This window comes from Numenius arquata, chromosome 4 (assembly GCF_964106895.1).
Source record: "Numenius arquata chromosome 4, bNumArq3.hap1.1, whole genome shotgun sequence".
NCBI lineage: Eukaryota > Metazoa > Chordata > Aves > Charadriiformes > Scolopacidae > Numenius > Numenius arquata.
The window spans coordinates 63,257,208-63,277,988 of NC_133579.1; the positions used below are offsets into that span (position 1 = coordinate 63,257,208).

The 20,781-nt window shown below is 43.5% G+C and overlaps 1 protein-coding gene across 1 annotated transcript in view; it reads left to right on the forward strand.

Moving 5' to 3' along the window:
* The first annotated feature begins 400 nt into the window (after positions 1 to 400).
* PHACTR1 (phosphatase and actin regulator 1) overlaps positions 401 to 20,781 on the forward strand; it is a 305,302-nt gene continuing 284,921 nt past the window's right edge. Inside the window, exons 1-3 of the mRNA XM_074146816.1 lie at positions 401 to 461; positions 12,507 to 12,653; positions 14,399 to 14,545. Coding sequence (XP_074002917.1) covers positions 401 to 461; positions 12,507 to 12,653; positions 14,399 to 14,545 — 355 coding nt within the window. The remainder of the gene's footprint in view (positions 462 to 12,506; positions 12,654 to 14,398; positions 14,546 to 20,781) is intronic.

Genomic DNA, 20,781 nt, shown 5'->3' on the forward strand with positions numbered 1-20,781 from the left:
GAGCCTTTCTGATCTTTATAAGAGCAAATATGACAGGCAGGTGAATCTAAGTATGTAGTGTAAGAAATGGAGATTGTGTCTAAAATAAATGTGATTGTACTGTAAAGGTACTAGGAATATTGCTAGTACTGCAGTAGGACTTTTCTTTTATGTCTTTAGACAAGGATTTAAACCAAACATCCTAAAATAGAAAAGGATACTTATGAAGTTCTATGAATACTGATTTGAAAATGCTTTGACCCTAATACGCCAAATGAAGCACTTCAGTGACTGCCTACACAATTCTTTCCACAAAAAAACTCACCAGCTTTTTTCTGTCTGACATCTCTGTAATCTTTCCCAGGAATCTGACTGATCATCCATACCGGAGTATTGTACACAAACATAAAGTTCCTTCAAAATGGACTACTTTCTGGATGTTGAGTCTGCTCAGAGACTGTTTTACAGTCAAGGAGCTCAAGGTAAGAAACTCTGGTACTGTCTCAGAAAATGACTACTTCAGTTGTATGGTAAAGACGTATAGGGCCAGACAAGGGCCAACCTTTGTGACTGACCTACTGAAGTGTACAGAGGCCATAGGGAAAGGCCTTCAAAATGCATGGGGTGTAAAAGAGATTACAAGAAGAGTAATGATAGGGTTGATCTTCCCTCTTGGAGGATAAGGAAAAGCTATGAGAGCTGTTGGGTGCCCAGCAGGAGCAAAAGGCACTGCCAAGATCCAAACCCTGGTGTTGTAGAACCAAAACAGACAAGTCAGAGGGGGTAGCAATGGTCCACTGCTTGCTGTGTAAGCCTGTGGTGTCCTTCCCCTTCTTCTTTGCTTATTGATGCTGTCAGGATCATAATGTGGTGGTATTCAGTGCTGCAGGAATAACTGGTTTGGGAAAGCCCTGAGGCAGTCCAGCACCCTGTATGCAAACAGCAGGCTCTCACTGGTCTGCATCCTTCCCTGTGAAATACTGGTCCCCACCAAGCAGCAGCAGTGCCAGAAAGGGAAAGAGTAATCAAGCTTCTTTGCTTCAATGTAGTTGAGACTTGTTCACGACATAGATGATATTTTTGGTAAAGTCAGTTCACATATTTCTCACCAGCTCTATTTTGGAGAAAACTTGCGATTTCAGAGAGAAGGGTTTGTTTTGTTGGTTTTTTTTTTTTTTTTTTTTTTGTTCCTTAAACTTTAAACACCATATTAAATTGAAGAAAACTGTAAGAACCAAGTAGCTCTATTGGCCTTTTTTTGGTTTTGCATAATGCCTGTTTTCTGAAAACGCGATCCAGCTTTTTTCCACCAACAATTTCATCAGCTCCTAATCAAATTCAAAGTCTGGTCAACAGAGTTCTGCCTTCCCTCTGGAGGCCCTTCTCCCAGAGCGAGACATAATCCAGCTGGGGGATGTCACCATCCCAGGATACACGTGGGTCAGTACCACCTTTAACCTTTGGTTGAGCTGAGATGCTGCTGCCCAGTACATGCTGCATTGCCCAGCTGCTGCCCCAGTTGTTGTGATACGTTTTCATCTGTACAAGTCACAGAAAACCTTTCATGTCACAACACAGCCTTCTGCATTGAACAACAGAAGCAAATGCTAAGCACCTCAAAATCAGAGGAAAAATTGGCTGAGGGCAATGACTGATTTTGCTGGTCTTTTCTCCATCTCTAAAATGCAATGGACACCTGAGCATTGCTACAGAAGGAAGATTAAAATAAGTTCTTCAATATCCCTATGAGAACAACCCCCTTTCCATTCCATAGAAACTGAAATTCAGGAACTTACTGCTTTACAAGCTATAGCAATTTATCAACACCATCCCTGTGCGCTGCAAGGTACAGAGGGGACTACAGAAGAAGGAATATATATTCATGCAATGAAAGTCTATTACAGTAATGTGCACAAGGTGACTAATAAGGGTTGCACAGGCAACCTTCACTGTAAGTATTTCCAAGGCAGCAAGGGAAAAAACGATTATTTTACCCATACTTGGAGAAATTACATTGTTAGCACACAGAGAAATGCTTGTACTGATCAGTTAGATGCATGACTGAAATTTTAACCTTAGCACCTGGTTGATTCTTTGTTTTAATGCAATTATTTTGCTTTCTTAAATGCAAAATGAGGAAAAAAATCTGTCATGCAGAACTGTATTCCTTGATACAAAAGTCATCAGCAGGGTGCTAACCTTTAAATCTGTCATGCGGGCTTCCATCCCTAGGCCAAAACAAGCAGGAACCAGCACTGAGACTGGGGGATTTTTGTCCCCCTGCTTGTGAACATTTTATGAAAGACACCAATGACATGCTTCCACTGTGCACCGCAAACATGCTCCCAAACCCCAGTTGCCTCCACAACTGGAAACAGTATTGATAAAGAGCCATGCTGCACTTACGCTCTGTCCCCTTCAACTTTTCACCTTTCTCTTTCCTCCTTTTACTGCATTTTCCCCAGCTCCTTTCCTTCACATCTCTTACCTCACAGTTCTGCGAGATCCCTTCCCCAAACTCTGGTACTTTCCCCTCTCTTCATCTCGCTGTGTTTGAGGTCAGCTGCTTTACAATAAGCTGGGTGCCAGCAGGGAAATCACTCTGAGCACAGAAGTGACAATGCTTCTGCTCTACATTCTCAAATGCTGCAACACAGCAGCCCCCTGGCAACAGGAGAGGTGCTTGAGGGGGGAAGGATGGATGGACAACCCCACCAGCTATAGGTGTGAGAGATGAAATGTGGCCTGTGCAGAGAGAAGCTTCAGGAAGCTTTCACTGTGTGAGGTAGCACTAAGCATCTCTGAGGTGACAGAGATGGCTTCAGCAGGCAAAATAATAAATTTCTGCAAGAGTTTTATCATCGAGGTTTCCTATAGTAAATACCTTTATCATCGTCCTTAGCCCCAAACATCTTGATGGTAGCATCCCCTTCCTCTGAGCTATCTTACCCCCTGTAGACAACAAGGAACTCAACCCTATCAAGCGTGTGTTGATGCTGCCCATACAGCTCTGACAACTCTTGTCATCCTTGTACTTTGTGCCAAATTTTAAGGTTGTCTTCCACAGAACAGGCATTTCTATATGAGATAATGGCATGATTTCTCCAAACATGGGCAAAACGAACATATTTCCTTCCTTATTTGCTTTCTGAGAAACATTTAAACTGTGATAGCTAGAAGTTTCTGAAAAAAAAAAAAAGAATACACTGAATGTGAGGCACTGATCTGTGTGAATAGCGTAGCTCAAGTAGCTAGTTTGGAACTGAATAAAAGGTCTGCAAGAAAGCATCATCACCAGATCTACCTTGATCTAACTATTTGATGTTAATATAATAACATGATGCTATTAGCAAATCATACTATCAAACAGCATGTGTATATGCAATATGCATTAAAACTGCACTATGAGAGAACTGATAGAAGACTACACTATTCTACCATTTAAATAGAAACAACATCGGAACACATTATATGTATTATTATTACTTCAGTTATTCATTATTGCATTAAAAAATGCTCTGTTTACACACTCTGGAATGGGAGTTTATGACCCACTTACTCTTTCTGTGAGATTTGAAGATTCCTGCCTTTTAATCCTTTCAGATTAAGAAAAAAACTCCTTTGTGATGTTTTCACATTAATGATATGACAGTGTTGAAAACGGCAGCTGTAAAGCACTCATTCTCATCTGTATCCACTCCTTGTGGGTGGAAGAGAAGGGAAGGAATAGGACTGCAAAATGTTGGGAAGGAACTCAAAGAGCTATGATGGCATTGCTAACAGATGATACCAAATCCCAACTGACCTGAAGTCTTGTGTAGTTGAATGCAGGATGCTCTGGCCTCAGCAAACAGACTAAAACAGGGTTTTGGCCCACAGCAACTAACCAGTTCTCTATCCCTTGCTGCCTGCACTAACATCCCCACCTCATTCCTACTCCTGCAGAAAGTGCAGAACAGCCTTTGCTGCTGTAAGGTAGGAGGAGAGAGGTGTTACCTTACCAGCTGCCTCCTCTCCCATCCTCTCCTTCTGCAGAAGCAGCCATCACCTCACTCCCGTGGGCTGAGTGCAGAACAGAGGATGTTTAGCCATTTGGGCTACATCTACTGTTCAAACAGCTGTTCCCTGTTTCCTCCAAGGAAAGTGAAGCAGAAGGGATGGAAAAGTCACAAAAGCTGGATCTGGCAGTAGGATTATCTAGATTTAGAAAACTTGGTAAATGAAGCCAGCTGGCTGTAGTCTTCAGATACCAGCCAGAAATATCCTAAGCTCCATAGCCCTCCCTGACTGTCTCTTCTGTGGCTGTATATTGGGATCTAGGAGATGGGGGGATGTCCTTGCCAAGTGCATAATGCCTGGTGACGCATCTGCAAATCAGAAGCAGGAAAGAAGAGACTGTGATCCCCTGCACCTAGCCCCTTGCCATAGGAAAGTCCAAATTTGAAATCTAAGCATGGAGCTGGACTCAAAAGTCTTTTCCCTTGAAGTGCGTGGAAGATAGTAGTCATTCTTGGATGTAAATGTATTCTAAATACAAATCTACCACAGCTTTCAGCCATGAGGGCTGAAAGTGTATGATGGGGCCTGGAAGAGGATTCAGCTCACTTATTCCTTATGTGTCCCCAGGGAAGATGTTTCCACCTAAGACTTCTGACTACCCTGGCATGGATCAGTGGAGAGAAACAGTCATTATAAGAGCAGGGTTCACCTAATCTCAGACATCTTTCTTGGGATACTATAAATCATGCCTTATTCTCTACTGATTATGAAAGCCTAGACCGCTAACTTGGGTGAAAGATGCCTGTTCTATTGGCATTTGTTTGCATAGAGGAATTATGTGTTGACAGGCAAGACAGGACCTAATTCAGGACAGGGAGTAACTTCCCCAAAACAAGTTAAGTTGTAATACGAAGCTGTAAACGTGCAGATCCCGTCTCAGCTGTAGCCTACTTTGGAGAGACATCAGCTTTGATCTTGAAGTTCTGCTTGAAAGAAGTTATGCTTTGGGACATGCAAAGAAAGACTTCATATTTGACAGAGCTGAGCAGGCTGGTGCTGAGGAGCAGCAGAAGCAGGCTGCTCCATAACGGAAAGTGAGCCAAGAGGCAGCAACATGGGCAGAGGCAGTGGCCTCGCCTACAAGAGGTAAAGCACTGCAGCACACAAGCAGGGCAGGTCCCATGATGGTCACCATGTTCATCCAAGAGTCCAGATCATCAGATAAGACCATGGTGATGAGGCAGGTGTGAGGCCAAGCAGGACACCAAATCAGCAGTAAGGATGTGGATCAGTGAGGAACATAACACAGTAAGTGGGCAATGGCCTCAGTGTAAACACAGCTCTCAAAAGAAGGGAGGGAGCAGCTGTTGAGGCTGCTTACCCCTTTCTCAAACAGCTCCAAAGCTGGTCAGGGCTTCTCAAGCCACTGTCTCCAACAGCTGTGCTATGTCAAGAGAGCCTGCCTTGAGCATAGCCAACTAAACTGTGTGCAGAAAGTGCACGCAGGGCTCTGGACATTGGTATCTAGCTCTCAGCCAGGCTTGCTCAGGATTAAGAAATGAGGAAGCCCTCCCTTCCCTCGTGGAGCCCCTGGGACGAACCCTTAAGAGAGAAGAATGACTTCTGCCCGGTACATTATAAATGAAGATTTTAGGTACTGTCATAAAAGGAGAGTTGCCTATCACAGACTGCGTGTAGCATTTTTCTTCAGCCATGAGTCCGATGGAAGGGATCCTAAGACTCACTCCCTCTTTTGGTGCCTCTGGCAACCCCACCCCACAACCTGACGGGACAGGCTGGACGTCATGCCATCAGGATGCCATTCTGGGCTGCATGAGCCCACATTTGTGCTACCATCGGACCTTCCAGTCCCCGCTGGGAGTCCAGGTTCTGCTCTCAGGTGCCTTCTGACTCAATGATAGAATAGTTTCTAACTCCCTGGTGACCTGTGCATCCACTTTTCCAATCTTATCTCCTTTTGCACCAGCAGGGGGCACAAAGCTTAAAATTAACTGCATTAATTGAGTATTTCTAAGATGCTCCTACATACCTTGAAGCTGCTTGGCGTGACACACTGTGCATATCTGGCAGGACACACTGTGCATATTTAAGTAACTGAACAAAACTCTCCTGAAGGCTTATCTTAAACTAACTTCTGTATCTATAAATAACGTATAGACCCACTTACATTAGGTGTGCTTTTACTGGTTGCAACATTCCTGCAATCTACTTGATGAATGTAAGGAGTGAATGAAAAAATGTAAAGTAGAAAAAATATGGAAATAAAAATATAGTACATGGGGCCAAGGGATAACAGGTGTACAAGATTGTATAGACACTTAGGGGATGATTGCTCAGGAGATTTCAGGAAATCCTTCTTCTTGATCAGTTTTCCAGGTTTAATAACGTACTCCCAGGCATAGTTTTAATTCCACATTTTCCTTTCGCACTTTGTCTCCACAGTTTATTTATTTCACTGTGCTTCACTTTTCCTATTTACTTTAATTCATACGGTGCTGACTCATTTTAGATATTCGACTTTAACCACTGCTGACTAGTTAGTGCTACTTCCCTTCTGCTTTTGCATATGAAATTTACAGTGTCCAGTATTTTACAAAAGTGTATCGTGGCACTACTCCCAGATCCTAATCCAGAACAATTCCACTGCAGATGTTCCTTGTGTAAGTAACGTTAGGATAGTCCATCCACCAAAATTTTGCGATTAATCCATCCCACAGATTAACACCTTTTCTAAGTGATGTTATTTTGCAGGTCTTTTTCTTTTTTTTCATTCACATGATGTCACTAGTTCTTAGATTAATAATAACATTAATAGCAAATGTGCATTCCGGATGTAATTTCCCTCCTTTTAAATCCATGGAAGTAACTGATCAACATCGACTCTTCCCTTTTTAAACTTTTTTTCCCCTTTCCCACCTCCTATTCTGTCATGTCCCCATTTTTTAGGAACGGGCAACTGACTGCCAAGATCAGAGCCTCTGGCTTGCAATCAGGTAGCCTAGCTTCACCAATGCTATAAAAATAGCTCATGATAAGTTGCAGTAACTGTACTTTAGCTACTTTTTGTTCATTTATTTCAATATCCAGTCTGCCAAATTAAAGTCAGAAGAAATAAGGATCTTCTAATTTCCAGCAGCACAACTGAATAAAACTAGGATGCTTGAGGTCCAGTTCTCTAAACCTCTATATAAAGAAAAATTTAGAAAACCTATGCATGGATCACACTTGAAAACATTTGATTCTGAAAACTAAATCTAATATTTTTCTGTTACAAATTAATTTTAAATATCCAAGCCTCCACTTGCCCCTATTTCATAATAATTATCATAGAATCATAGAATGGTTAGGTTGGAAGGGACCTTAAAGATCATCGAGTTCCAACCCCCCTACCATGGGCAGGGACACCTCCACTAGACCAGGTTGCTCAAAGCCCCATCCAGCCTGGCCTTAAACGCTTCCAGGGATGGGGCATCCACAACTTCCCTGGGCAACCTGTTCCAGTGCTTCACCACCCTCACAGTAAAGAATTTCTTCCTAATATCTAATCTAAATCTCCCCTCTTCCGATTTAAAACCATTACCCCTTGTCCTGTCACTACACTTCCTGACAAAGAGCCCCTCTCCAGCTCTCCTGTAGGCTCCCTTCAGATATTGGAAGGGATACCTGTTAATCCCTGGAAGGGATTATCTGTTTGTTTATTTATTTATTTTTAATAGTCTGTTTTCTGAAGCCTATGCCTTTGGACTCAACTGCAGAGGAACAAGCATGTTTCCTCTAAAATGTACAAAAAATGTTAGTTAGGCATATTGTGTGTACATTTACACAACTATCACAAACCAGCATAACGAGCATGTGCGTAAAAGTGGATGTCCTTTTGATTGTCTACTACTGTTTGCAACACTCAGGCCTGTGTTTGAATACTACGTATCTAAGTACTTTCTTTCAGATTACTGATGTCCATCAAACCGGCGTCAATGGTCTCAACACCTTTGCTTTAGAGACACACAGCAATCCATATGCATGTGTTTCTGTGTTTATCCAGGAGACACAAGACTATAAATCATTCTTCGTAAATGACAAATTATGTTCTCTCCAGTAGTTGCACACATCTTCTACTCTCTTCTCCTGCCAGTAATACACCATTTCCCATCTCTAATCCTCCAAATGTTATTCTTTATCAGCTGCATTTAAAACAAGACAAAAGTGAAGTGGCATTAAATCAGACCACAATATTTTTTCCACTTGGACCCATTGTCTGGTCTGTCTTGTAAAAAAGAATATTCACAATCTCATATTTATTTTTTTTAGCACAGATGGAATATCATGTTCTAGGTGCATCAAAATGTACCTGAACTAATGTTTTTAAAGCTTACATTTAGCCAAAACCACATTTCTGTGTGCATTATCTACATGTTACGCCATCTTGAGCTCTTTCCACAGAAGCATAAAGGAGGAGAACTGAATAAGAAGCTCATATGCTTCTCTAACGAAAAAAAATGGAAGAAAAAATCATACTCAATCAGCAACAGCAGCACTGCAATGAAAATGTTTTCATAGGTATTCTACAAAGTTGTTCAAAATTTACCCTGAGAAATTAGGTTTTCCTCAAAAAAGTCTTAGAGATTTCTGATGTAAACCAGTATTCCTTTACGGCGATTTCCATGTCCTCTGAAGTTGGTTGTGATTATATGGACCAGAAACATACCCTTTCCAATGCATCTAGGTCTAGACATCTCCAATAGAAACATTTTAGTACTTTGCTTGTGCTAAGACTAAGATCTTCAGGTATCAAAAGTTTTTGCCATTTTGAGGTAAGAATCTTCTATGCAAATTAAGGTTTCTAGATGAAGGCCCTGTTGAGCCCAAATGACCAGGGTATTTGAGTCACCAATGAGATATTTAAAAAACATTTTAATAAAAGTTGATTGATAAAAGTGGATGGAAAAATCCAGATGAATATTTCACATTTTCTCTGACTGATTTTTAGGACGATGGCTTTTCACCTCTGAAAGTTTTCCAATTAAAAATGTCCAAAATTTTTCTAAAAACCATGTATTTAAAAAATCAGTATTACAGCTCTTCAAAATATAAAGCTAATTCTTGGCAAACAAAAATTAGTACTAATATCTTCATTAAAATATGTGGAAATGTATTTTAATGGAAAAAATAGAAGCCATCAAAAACACTTTGCAAACTGTCCCCCATGTTTTCAGTAATTTCAAACAGCATTCAAAAATTGGACCACCTGTAGATGTAACTAAATATATTGAAATTATATGTTCAAATGCCTCTAAACATGCAATATAATCATTTACGTATTTCACATTCCCTTCTCCCAAATGCATACTTGTGTCGTACTTCAGTAACATACAATATTTTGAGACAACAGATGTGAGATTATATATAATCAGTTTGAAGGTGTCATTACATACATTAAGGCATTTCTATTTTTAAAGTATTATTCCTCCATAAGCAACCTTTTCCCTTTATAAGAAATGCCAGACAAGATGTTGCTGCAATGTGCCAATCATGGTGTAACCCTATAAGGAGCAATGCAAACAGAATGAAAGAATTTAACCAAAATGACTGATTTGCCATCTATGTGCTGTTAAGAGAGGCTCCTTAAAATGAGTTTTTGGACACTGGTCTCAAATACATTTGCAGTGTATGCATGCCCCATAATGTGTATCGTAATGTCATTCCTTTAATCCAAGACCATCAAGAGGACACTTTCTAGTTTTCCTGAAAACCATCTCCTAAAAATGTGTCCCAGAGACTGAGCTGGTTTGTGGAGAACAGCTGAAGCTAGAGATACTGGTAGGCTATCTGTGATGGACTCCATGGTCACATTGGGCAGCTTTCAAGTTGACAGCTTTACTAAAAAAATATATGGCAAGTCATTCTCATAATAAGGAGTTCTATGGAATACAGTTAGGAAAAGAGTGCATACAGGTATACGCATGGCATGCATAAATATTCAGCATCATCGTATGGATATCAGAATGTGATCAGCTATACTTCCCAGTTCTGTGGCTGCAAAAGAATTCGTCCTGGGTTTTTATTGCAAAACGTTTTAATGTTTATTAGCTTCCTCTGAAATTTTTCCAATGCTTACTTAAAATTTCCAATCACTCTTGAAAACTCCTTTTGGTAATAGGCACAAAGGGGAGACAATCATAGTTGTCAAAGTAATATATAATGATTACTCCAGGAAACATTTTCCAGCATCCACCTACCTCTAGTCAAAATGAATACAAGCCAGATCCCAATATTTTGACCCAAAAGGTAAAAATGATTTATAAACAATTATATAGAAAAGCCCACTCTTATTCTCTGTTTACCATAAATGTATATGCAATTTGCTGTTTTTTTTCCAAATAGATTCCTGTGCTGTGATCCATCCAGCCCTGAAATGCATGGGTGCCCTTTCACCGACTTTAACTACAGCTAAATCATGCCAGTTTTAAAAGACAAATCTTTTACATGGTTGTTTTATTAGATGATTTTTACAATGCTGACTTCATATGCAGATAAATCTTCCTTAAGTGTAATTTTGATGATGCAGTACACAAAATTCTCCGTAGCAGAAATTTTCCATTCTCTTTTATCTTCATTAGTTTACATCCCTATTACAAGGGAATAACAGTTTACAGTCTAGTCACAGTGTTTACTTTAGCTTAATCTAAATAGTTGACCCTATTAAATCAATTTCAACACTTGCCCTTAGCTCTTACTTCAAATCCAAATGCTAGGTTGGAAATGAGCAAAAACTTGAAAGAAATCTATTTAAAACCAGAAAACAAGTAAGTTAGACCAGAAATAACCGCTACCTCCAGCAGTGCAGGTATGCTTGTTTAGTAAACTACAATAATGCTGCAAATTGAAAAACAGAGCGTGACAGCTTTTGTTAACTCATACTAATTAAATGCTATCATATCTAACACCCAAGTCAGGTTTTAGGCATCTGAAGGCTTCTGATTGACAGGTATTACTTGGAACTCTAATAAACTTTTAAAAGAATCACACATTTAGCAGGCTGCAGAATATGCTCTTAGTCACTATCCGTCATGCTCTCCAGTCCCAGCAGGAAAATATAGTTTTTTATTAGTTATTTGAAGTGTGGTGACTTGCAGAAGCCCTAAGATAAAGACTGTTATGCCAGACAATGCCCAAATGGCAAGAAACATCCATGGCTTAGGCTCTTACAGGGTCCCACATGGAAGTTAACGTTAATAGTCCCTCAGTAAGGGTAAGGATGGGCTTTTAAGCTCTGAAATTCTCTTTCTGGCTATATATGAGGTGGAGGGGAAAGAAACACACTGAGAAGGTACTTGTGCATGGTGCTCACGCTTTCAGCGATCAGCCAGATCCCATCTAGCATTTGTGATAATCTTTATCTACTCAGAGAGAGAATTGAGGTGGATATATTTATAGAGGCTCTTCTGTTTGTGATTTGTAATTTATGGGCTCAGGACCCAAAGCATTCAACAGCCACTCATAATTATATTACACATAAAAACCACCTACATTAAAGGGACATTATCTAGGCTGTAAGGTCAAGTGCTAAATACTAAGGCAATGCCAGAATGAAGGTTGCCTCTGCAACATTAGTTCAGTCTCCTTATACATATGTATTATAGTACAGTTTCTAATTGCACAATGACACAGTATTTTTTACTATCCTGCCGTTTGCTTCATCAGTGCATGGAGTGGGCAGTGCTCACTTAATGAGACAGTATTAAATATTTTGCTTTCTTGTCCTTGAAGGCATGTACCCAAGACATTTAAACCCTGTTCAGAAGGGTTCAGAAATGTTCAAATGAACAGAACCCTGTTCATTTCTTCATGGGCTTTTCTTCAGTGCTTCACTAAACTATATGAATACTTTACAAATATTAACTAATTTGTATCTTCACGACATCCCTCCTGAAAGAAAATTATGATTTTCTCCATTTCACAACTAAGAAACTAAGACAAAAAGTGATCAAGAGCTAAAAGTAGCTGCTAATTTTGAGTGCCCAAATCAAGAGAAGAAGAAACTGAGTTTCGGAATAGTTGCTGTAGGCATCACGTTACGTGTCCGATTTCTGCAAACTAAGTGAACACTTAAATGCTTTCATTACTCTGGCATCACAGCCTCAAAAACAGTATTCAGAAAAAGAGAGATTGCAGCTATTGAGAAACTGTAAAAAGAGCAGTTTAAGTTGTCAAACTAGGAACTTTGAACAAGCAAGCAGTGGCAGGAAGAGAGCTATAACCTGTGTCTTTGGGGCACACAACACAGCAATCTTTTCTCTTTCTGTCATCATCCACTGCAGCCCTGAAATTCTGCAGCATGTGAGGCAGGGACCTTACAGCAAACAGCCTCTGCTACCTGCTAAGGATCCCATTTTCCACTGAGTGATTTTGTTTCTCTTTTCTTCTCTTTTTCTCTTTCTCCCTCTTCTCCCCCTTTCCATTTCTCCTTTCTCCTGCTATTCTTGTCTTCATTTGTTCTTTCTTACCAGCTCGTCGGGCAACTCTTCTCACCGTGCCCACTCTGGTGACAGCCTCTTCTGAGGATGACATAGACCGGAGACCCATCAGAAGACTCCGGTCTAAGAGTGACACCCCTTACTTGGAAGAAGCTAGGTTCTGCTTCAACCTTGATAATGGTAAGACCACCCCTCCCCAAACAGCGTATGACGTTAATGAAAGACTTTTTTTGAGATGCAGATGGACTAGATGGCACCTTCTTGTTCACAAGTGGTATGGTGGTTCACCAGACATTCAAGGACATCACAGCTGTCTAAATACAAGTACTTGCAGATGTACAAACAGGGATGCTTTTCAAAATTCTCCTGCAAGTACTAACTAAAAATTTTCCCCTGTTTGAGCAAAGGTGAGCCAGTGAGATCACAGCAAAAGAGCATGGCTTTGCAAACATGGTATATTTATATCTTACCCACTCCAGGAATCCAGAAACGTGAAAGTTCTTGTGAACATTTACAAAAGGGTTAGAGCTAACAGCAGACTTCAGCTAAACCCAACGTTACAACCATGGAAGAACATCCAGCAGGCCCCAAAACCTCTATAGGTTTAATTGGCAAAACAGTAACCAAAAATTCTTGGTTCTGCACGAACAAGTAAGAGAGCTGCTCCCCAAAATTCACACTAGCCAATGTTACTACTGCTGCCTTCAGAGTTATTGAGCCCCGGCATTCCCTAGTCCTTTTTCTCATTGAGGTTGACCAAAACAAAAGATTTTGGAAGTACTGACAACTTAGTGACTTTAAGCAGACTGGGTTTTCTTTAAAAAAAACTGAATTAAATGGGATGAACTAGTACATTCCCTGGCACATATTTTAACAGTTTAACTCTCACTTTATGTAATACTTTTGTGCTATCCAGATTTTCTTTAAAAATAGCATTTTTAATTATTTGTATTGCACTATTATTTAAAGGTCCCAAGCAAAGCTGGAGCCCTAACCTGGCAGGCAGCCTACAACGACAGGGTAAGAAATGACATCTACAGGAAGAGCTGATTACTGAATAGAGGAGACAGAATAGGGGAGAAGCAGCAAAACAGCGTCCCCAGTTTGAAGCTGGGGCGAATGGACTCACAGATTTTTGCCTATGGTCGCATTTTTTTCAAAGACCCGCCAAGGTGACTTACGAGTACAAGTCCCAGGCTTTAAGTGACAGTCGGTTTTACACGTTGAGCGTAGGCTCCTCAGTCCCCTTGGCGTTTTAAAGCGCTTGGCCTGGTGCACCTTTCTGGTTTACTTAATGGGTTTGCCCAAGGGAGGAGGAGAAGGAGGTGAAGGGATGAGCCCTTAGACAGCCCGCCAAGTCTCCATCCAGCCGCGCTTGGAGTTTCAGGACCCCTCGGCTAGAATAGAGCAGTTCAGGTTGCCCAAGGCTGGGGTGGGAAGCGGCACCTCGGCCAGCCAGGCCCACGGCGGCCTGTGGCACCTCAGCCAGGCCGGGGGGGCGGGAAATCACCTCAGCCGGGACCCTGCACGAGGAAGGGGGGGGGAGGAGGGGGTGTCGACACCTCAGCCGAGACCCCGGCCCGGGCCTCCCCTGGTCAGGGGAACAGGCAGGGCCGTGCGCGGAGAGGAACACAGCGAAGGTCGCCGCCCTGAGGCGACCGGTCGCGGGCGGGACTCGGCCGGCGGAGGCGCTGGCCGGCGGGCAGGGCCGCCGCGGCCGCTCCCGTCCGTAGATCCTTGACGGGTTTTCCCTGTCTCTTTCCCTCTCTGTCTCCCTCCCTCCCTCCGCTCCTTTCTCCCTTTCCCTCTCTCCTTCCCCGTCCTCCCCTCCCCCTGCCTCTCCCCCTCCTTCCCTCCCCGCCCGCCCCCTCCGCCCCCTCCTCGCCCGGCCGCCCCGCGCCGCGCCGCCGCTCGCCCTCGACCAGCTCGCCGGGCCACGCTGCTCACCGTGCCCACATTAATGGCGGCATCTTCCGAGGAGGACATCGACCGCAGACCCATCCGCCGCGTCCGCTCCAAGAGCGACACCCCCTACCTCGCCGAGGCCCGCATCTCCTTCAACCTCGAGACAGGTGAGAGGCGGCCTGGCACGGCGCGGGGTGGGGGGGGGAACGGCCCGCTTCGCCCACGGCCGCCCGTGGACCGGCGGCGGAGGCAGGGAGGGAAGGGGCCGCCCCCGGCGCCGCGGCCTCCTCCCCCGCCAGCGCCGGCGGGCTCCCCCAGGCGCCGCCGTCCGGCCCGGCCCGGCCCTGCCGCCCGCTCCTTCGCACCTCCCCGGCCTCCCTCCTCCGGCCCTGGCCCGCTGACCAGCTCCCCTTACTCCCGCACCTCTCGCCCGCCCCGCCAGGTGCCGGCTTCCCTTCGCTGCTCGGCCCCTCTCCCGTCCTCTGGCCCCGCAGAGCCTGGTACCACGTCGCTGCAAGACTTCTGGTCTGTCCCTCCTCACCAGGCTGTTCTGGCACCCCTCCTGGAGACGCTGCCCGTGGCGTTTTTGCAAGGCTCTCCCCCTCTCACTCTTTGCATTATTCCCCTGATGGGTTAGTGCTTCAAAAGTGCAGGGAAACTCGCGCCTGCCTTGGCCACTTCTGCTCAGTCTCGTGAGGTCCCCTGCATTGCTCTTGGTGACTCTCCACCAGCACATCTCCAGCTCCTCAGTTTCACCTCCTCCTGCCCGTAACCTGGACGAGCCTTCTGCAAGGCTCTACCTGGCCTTTCCGTCCCCCTTCTCCACTGCTGCTCCTTCCTCTCTGCCACCTCTTCCTCATGGCTCCCTTGAGATTTTTGCTGTCCCCTTCAGTTCAACCTGCACACGGTGACAATCCTGTTTCTTTCCTACTAGGCCTGTGGTTTTTCCTTCTTCCCTGACCGTATGGGTTCTGTCAAAAGTAAAGTACACCAGAGGTTACTTGCTCTCAAAAACAAAGGAAAATAAAGTTCTTTCTGTTGGTTCTCTCCACCAAACCAGACTTTCCCTGTCCATTGGGGAGGCGTGAGGGAGGTTCTGTAGCCAGGAAGCTCTTCTGCAGCCTCCCTCATGTCCCAGCAGCAGTTCACAAAATGACCCAACTGTGTAAGGGTCTTTGATGCTGAGCCTGTCAGCTCACTGCCGGCTGAAAAGGGAAAAGAGCTGCCTTGGAGTTGCTGCTTGCCACGCTGCAGTCTCCCCTATCCCTCCTCTGCATTTTCAGCTGGCAGAAAGTTGCAGATGGCACAGATGTGTTTCCTTCTCCATTTGGGGATGGAATGGATTCCCCTCCCCCTCTTGTTATCCCCCCTGTGGTTACAGCCTTTGTAATGGCTAATACACAGTTTGGTTTTACCATTGTCAGAATGGTTGGTTACATTGTACAGCAGGTCATTATTTCTTTACGATCATAACTTCTTAAAAATTACCAAGCTGTAGGTAAGTTGGGTGGCATTTCAGGGCACAGGTTGCAAGACAGATTCCAGGTTTCAGCTCTAAAGAACTGGGAGTGAAAATGGAAAGAGCATTGCTGTGCGTAACATGTAAATAAAAAGAGGCTGTATATGGTTATTTGACTGCTGAAATACCCCTGCGTTGACTTGTGCTGTCACAGGTAATGTTATATCATGTAGTTATAAATAGATAAACCAGTTAAGAGCAAGGCACCTTCAGGTCACCTGGTGCCTCACATCTCTATGCTGAGCTAGACATGTTGTCTTTGCTGCAAGTCCCAGAGGATGTGCAAGTGTCTAGGGACCTCTTTCCTGCAATCCACAGAAAATTTTGATAATTACACTTAGCTTCTTTCTGTTCCTCCCCTCTTCCTGGCTGTCTTTAATTTATGTCTTTACTTTTAAACTTGGGAATGGAATTCCTTTAAAAGAAATAATTAAATGAAACAGTACTGGTGTATCTAGAAATATAAACGAAAAACGTCGTAAGTAGTGAAAGTATGTGTTTTCATTAATCCATCTGGCAGTGAGTAGTTTTGAGCTTTTTAAAAAGAAAAAAATCGCTTAGCAACCAGTATTGAGTGAGTGAGCCAAAAAGCAAGAGAAACGTGCCACTGGTACCCGCTTCATTTCTGAGCTGTTGGATTTACTTGTCAGTTTGCTCAGAAAGCACAAACCAAGCAACCTAGGTTTGAGAACCCTCTATTCCAAGGAAACAGCTCTTAGGAAAATTTGTTTAGCCACTTTTGCACGTAGTTGATGATGCTGCGTGGCACAGGGTGTGCTTCAGAAACTCGTTGTTTATGAGGTGCAACGTTCGTGAATGTACTTTTTGGGGGTATGTGTGGAAAAAACCAAAACAAAACGGAGCTGGAGAAAACCCAAAGCAAAACCCCCTGTTTGTAAACTTACCTGGTTTTCATGTGCAGTTGCGTGGCTGGTGACGTTACTGATGTGCCGTGGGGGGTGCGGGTGGCTCTCGGTGCCCCGGCGTGTGCTGGCGGTCCCGCAGGCGAGGGGCCGGGCCGTCCAGCTCGCCCCCGCGGCGGGAGCCCGCGGGCACTGTCCGTCGCCCGTGGTGCTGAAAGCACCGGCCGGCGCGGCGGGGTCTGGCGGCGGTCGCTGAGCGCTCGGCCGGGGGTGAAAGCGGCACGTCCCGCCTTGTCGTGTCCTCACTCACTGTCCGTGGGTTGGCAGTGCACGTGTGTGCACAAAGGTGCGTGTGTTTCTTTGCCTGTGCAGCGGGAAGGTGGCAGAAAGGAAGTAATGCTGATTCTTCAACCCGTTGATGCAGTCAAAACTAAAGTGACGCTTGGGGCACAGAAGTAACCTCTTCCTTAGGTGCTTCTCTCTTGCTTTCCATTTAGTGCATACCATGTCTACAGCTGCTGCTCAGCCACTGCTTACAGAGCTATTTTTCCTAAGCAGCTACAGGTCGAGCTGTGTTCCCCAGTCATTGTCTTCTGTCAGGACATGGTCAGGGCTTGGATGCAGTGTGCAGCTGCTTTCCTGTATTGGAACTTAAAATCCACTTTTATTAATGAAACATAAGCAGATGCAGCAAATACTGCTCTTCTCTGCTCTTAATTACAACCACTAGTTAAGAACTAGCAGGTTTTTATCTACTTCAGCTGTAAGTTATAATTATACCATTACTGCTGTTATCTGTATTGTTGAACAACTGAGAGATTGCATACACAGAGTCAATTATACAATTTGGCTATAGCACAGATTTGGTCTGGATTGTAAAAAAACCACAATTTATAAGTGATTACCAGTGCAACTCCTACTTGCCCTTTCGATTATATTAAGAGTTCTGCTGTGTTTGATTTTCCAAAATACACTTATTACATTTGTTTCTAAATGTTGATCAGTTAATTCACAATTATTATCTAGCATGAATTAACAAATGCTGTTCAATTAGTTGTCCATGGTATGATTTTTTTACTGGTGTTCCCAAACTGATTAAAATACAAAGCTGTTTTCCAAACTCGGGGTTATTCTCCCTACTGTTATACATATGCAAATCCTATTAATCTGAGTTATGTTCTCATATCAAGGGGATAATGTTTCCCAAAGGATTTAAATTGCCACTCCTGCCAAAATTAATGTAGCTACATAACATCATAAAACTGTAGACAGTTATGAATTCCTTTTGCATATTTGATACTGAATCAGTCCACATACAGAAATTAATTTTTTAATTTTCTGAAAGACTTCCTCCAATGCGACACTAGAGGAATATGGAATGTGCTCTCACTTTCAGGTGGTGATCTTTTGTTTTCTTTATTATGATTAGCAATCTGGCCTGGCTCCATCTCTTTACAACCATTGTTGGCTTTTCATACACATCTTCTTAAAAGCAGTTTTCAATTATTTTTCTGACTTTCTGATTCAGGCATCTAAGATCTAATCCCAAATTATTTCTGAAAACTTGGGCCTCCATCTGTGACAGTTGTCCAATAGCATAATCCATTTCCCGGTCCTGTGCCAGCTGACGAGTTCAAGTGTTTTTTACAGGTTTTGACCTCTTCCAGGTTTTGACCCATTTGTATTTTTCCTGTTGCAAAATATTATACTTTTAAAATGGCAACACATGGTAGGTAGCTTTGAAGCTTGATAAATTAGCAAAGCTGATGACTGATAAGGAAATAGACCACTTAAATCTCTTACTAAATGATCCAAGCTTTTCTTCTGCTTTCCCCTTCATGCGGCTGCCTGGGGAATCCCTGTCAGAATTTTACTGATGTTTGTTGGGGGAGGGGGGACTACCACATTGAGTTGGTCTGATCAGGTTCTCTTTTAGCCCTTCAAGTGTCAGTCAGTATTGGAGGTACCTCTGTATACAGCCAGATACTTCTACTCCTTGCTAGCCGAAAAAGAATAAGCTTTGTACTGCAATCCTTTGCAAAGTTAATTCTAGCAGACTGGCTTCTTGCTAAGTGGTCCAAGAAGTTGTCTTTATCTCAGCTGCCATGGGACCTTCCTGAGCTCATACAGGGAGGTCACCAAATGTCAGTCTTTGTTTGAACAAGGCTGATTGTCTACTTAGAATTTAACCTGGGAATGGAGACTCAGGGAGAAAACAAGACAATGCCTTGGAGAAGGTGTAAGGCCAGAATGACTGCAGTAGCTGTAGTAGAGGTCAGCAAAGAGGGGGTGTTCCTTCAGAAAGAATATATTTAGCTTCCATGCTGAGAAATGAAGGGAGGGGAACTTTTCAATGCGAATGTATCCCACCCACCCTGACTTAAAAGTGTGCACCAGTAGTGCAACTGAACAGAAGCCTGTGGCTAGAGGGGTGCGGGAGCTGGGCTCTGAAGGTGGAGAGAGAGAGGTAGCAACAGAGTGGACCCGATAGGGATGGTGCAGCTTGTGCTAGCTGTGGAGCCCAGATGGCTCGTTCAGTCCTGAAGCACAGCACAGATTTTAAGTGTACTGAAGTCACTCAGTAATCTCACTGAAGTGGCTGGGTCCTCAAGTGATGTAAGTCATGTGTTGACTTCAGCCAGGGATCTGAGCCAGACTGTAGAAATATACATCTCTGCTTCCCTTCAATGATGAAAGATCTGTTTTATCTCTTTGTGGTATGGAGCCACATGTTCTCCTGGAATGTGTTCTGGGAAAGCAAAGCTGAGAGGGAAAGGACTGAGTGGCTCTGCACAATTTTGCCATGTGTAGAGAAGAAAGGTCCTTGTGTCTAGATAGGCAAGTGAACTTGGTACCATTTACTGTTCTTAAGCAGTGACAAATATCTCACATTGGGGAGAGGAAAAAAAACCCAACGGCAGCCTGTGTTAGTGCTGCTGCAAGCAGAATTAATTCACAGGATGTAAAGAGGGAGGAGGATCCTGGCAGAAACTGCTGAATGGCTGAGACAAATGTTAGTGAGCTGGGAAATGTTCATAGTCGGCTGTTTCTGTGATGCAGAGCTGGTGGGGGAAAGCCAGGACACAAAGGGTGGCTGTTGATTTTATACACAGGAACTTTCCCGGTCTGAACTGTGCACAAATTTGAAATCAAAAGCTTCTTCCACTTTTATTGTCCTGGCATCTTCCATGCTCTTTTTGGGCCCTAGTGCTTCTTACAGCCTTCATGGTAGACTGCCTTACTGCTATTATTTGTATCGCTGTATTCATTCCATTATATAGCTTTAGAGCTGTGCTGAATACTTTTCAGCGAGTAAAATGATGTATGATTGTTGTGGTTTAGGCTGTATCCGCCAATGGTGGGCGACAGATTCTCTCCCCCACCTCTCACTCTACGGAGAGGAGAAATAGAGATTTACGAGTTTAGAAGGAACTAAACTTCCTTAATGAGATATTAATAATAATATGAAAAGGAAATAATGAAATAGATACAATATATACAAAACCATAACAAGCTCCCAGGATGACGTCACTGGCAGGCACTGGGGAAGTCCCAGACTGGACTCAGCAACGGATGGGAACTGGATTCCAGCTCTGGATCAGGAATGCACGGATTGGGATCAAAAGCAGATGAACAGACAGGGTCCTTTTCGGACGTCAGCCGTTGAAGAGAGAGAGTGCTGACCCTTTGATCCCTCAGCTTTTATACTAAGCACAAGGCAGATGGGAGGGAATACCCTGTTGGTCAGTTTGGGGTCATCTGTCTTGTCTGCTCCTCCCTGGAGGTGGGACCCCTCTACACCTTTCTGTTTCTGACCCTCCAAGGGGGCAAATAAGATTAGCTGACCTTGGCTGTTATAGCAATAAGTATAAGCAAGAGCCTCTCTGCATACTGTTCCTTGGCATCAACTATAAACACAGGTGTTATCACTCTGAGAACAAACAGTTTTCTGCACAATATGCTGTTAATTTTGGAGAGTTAGAAGAGGCCTAGCTAAGAAGTAAAATTTCTGGACAGAAAG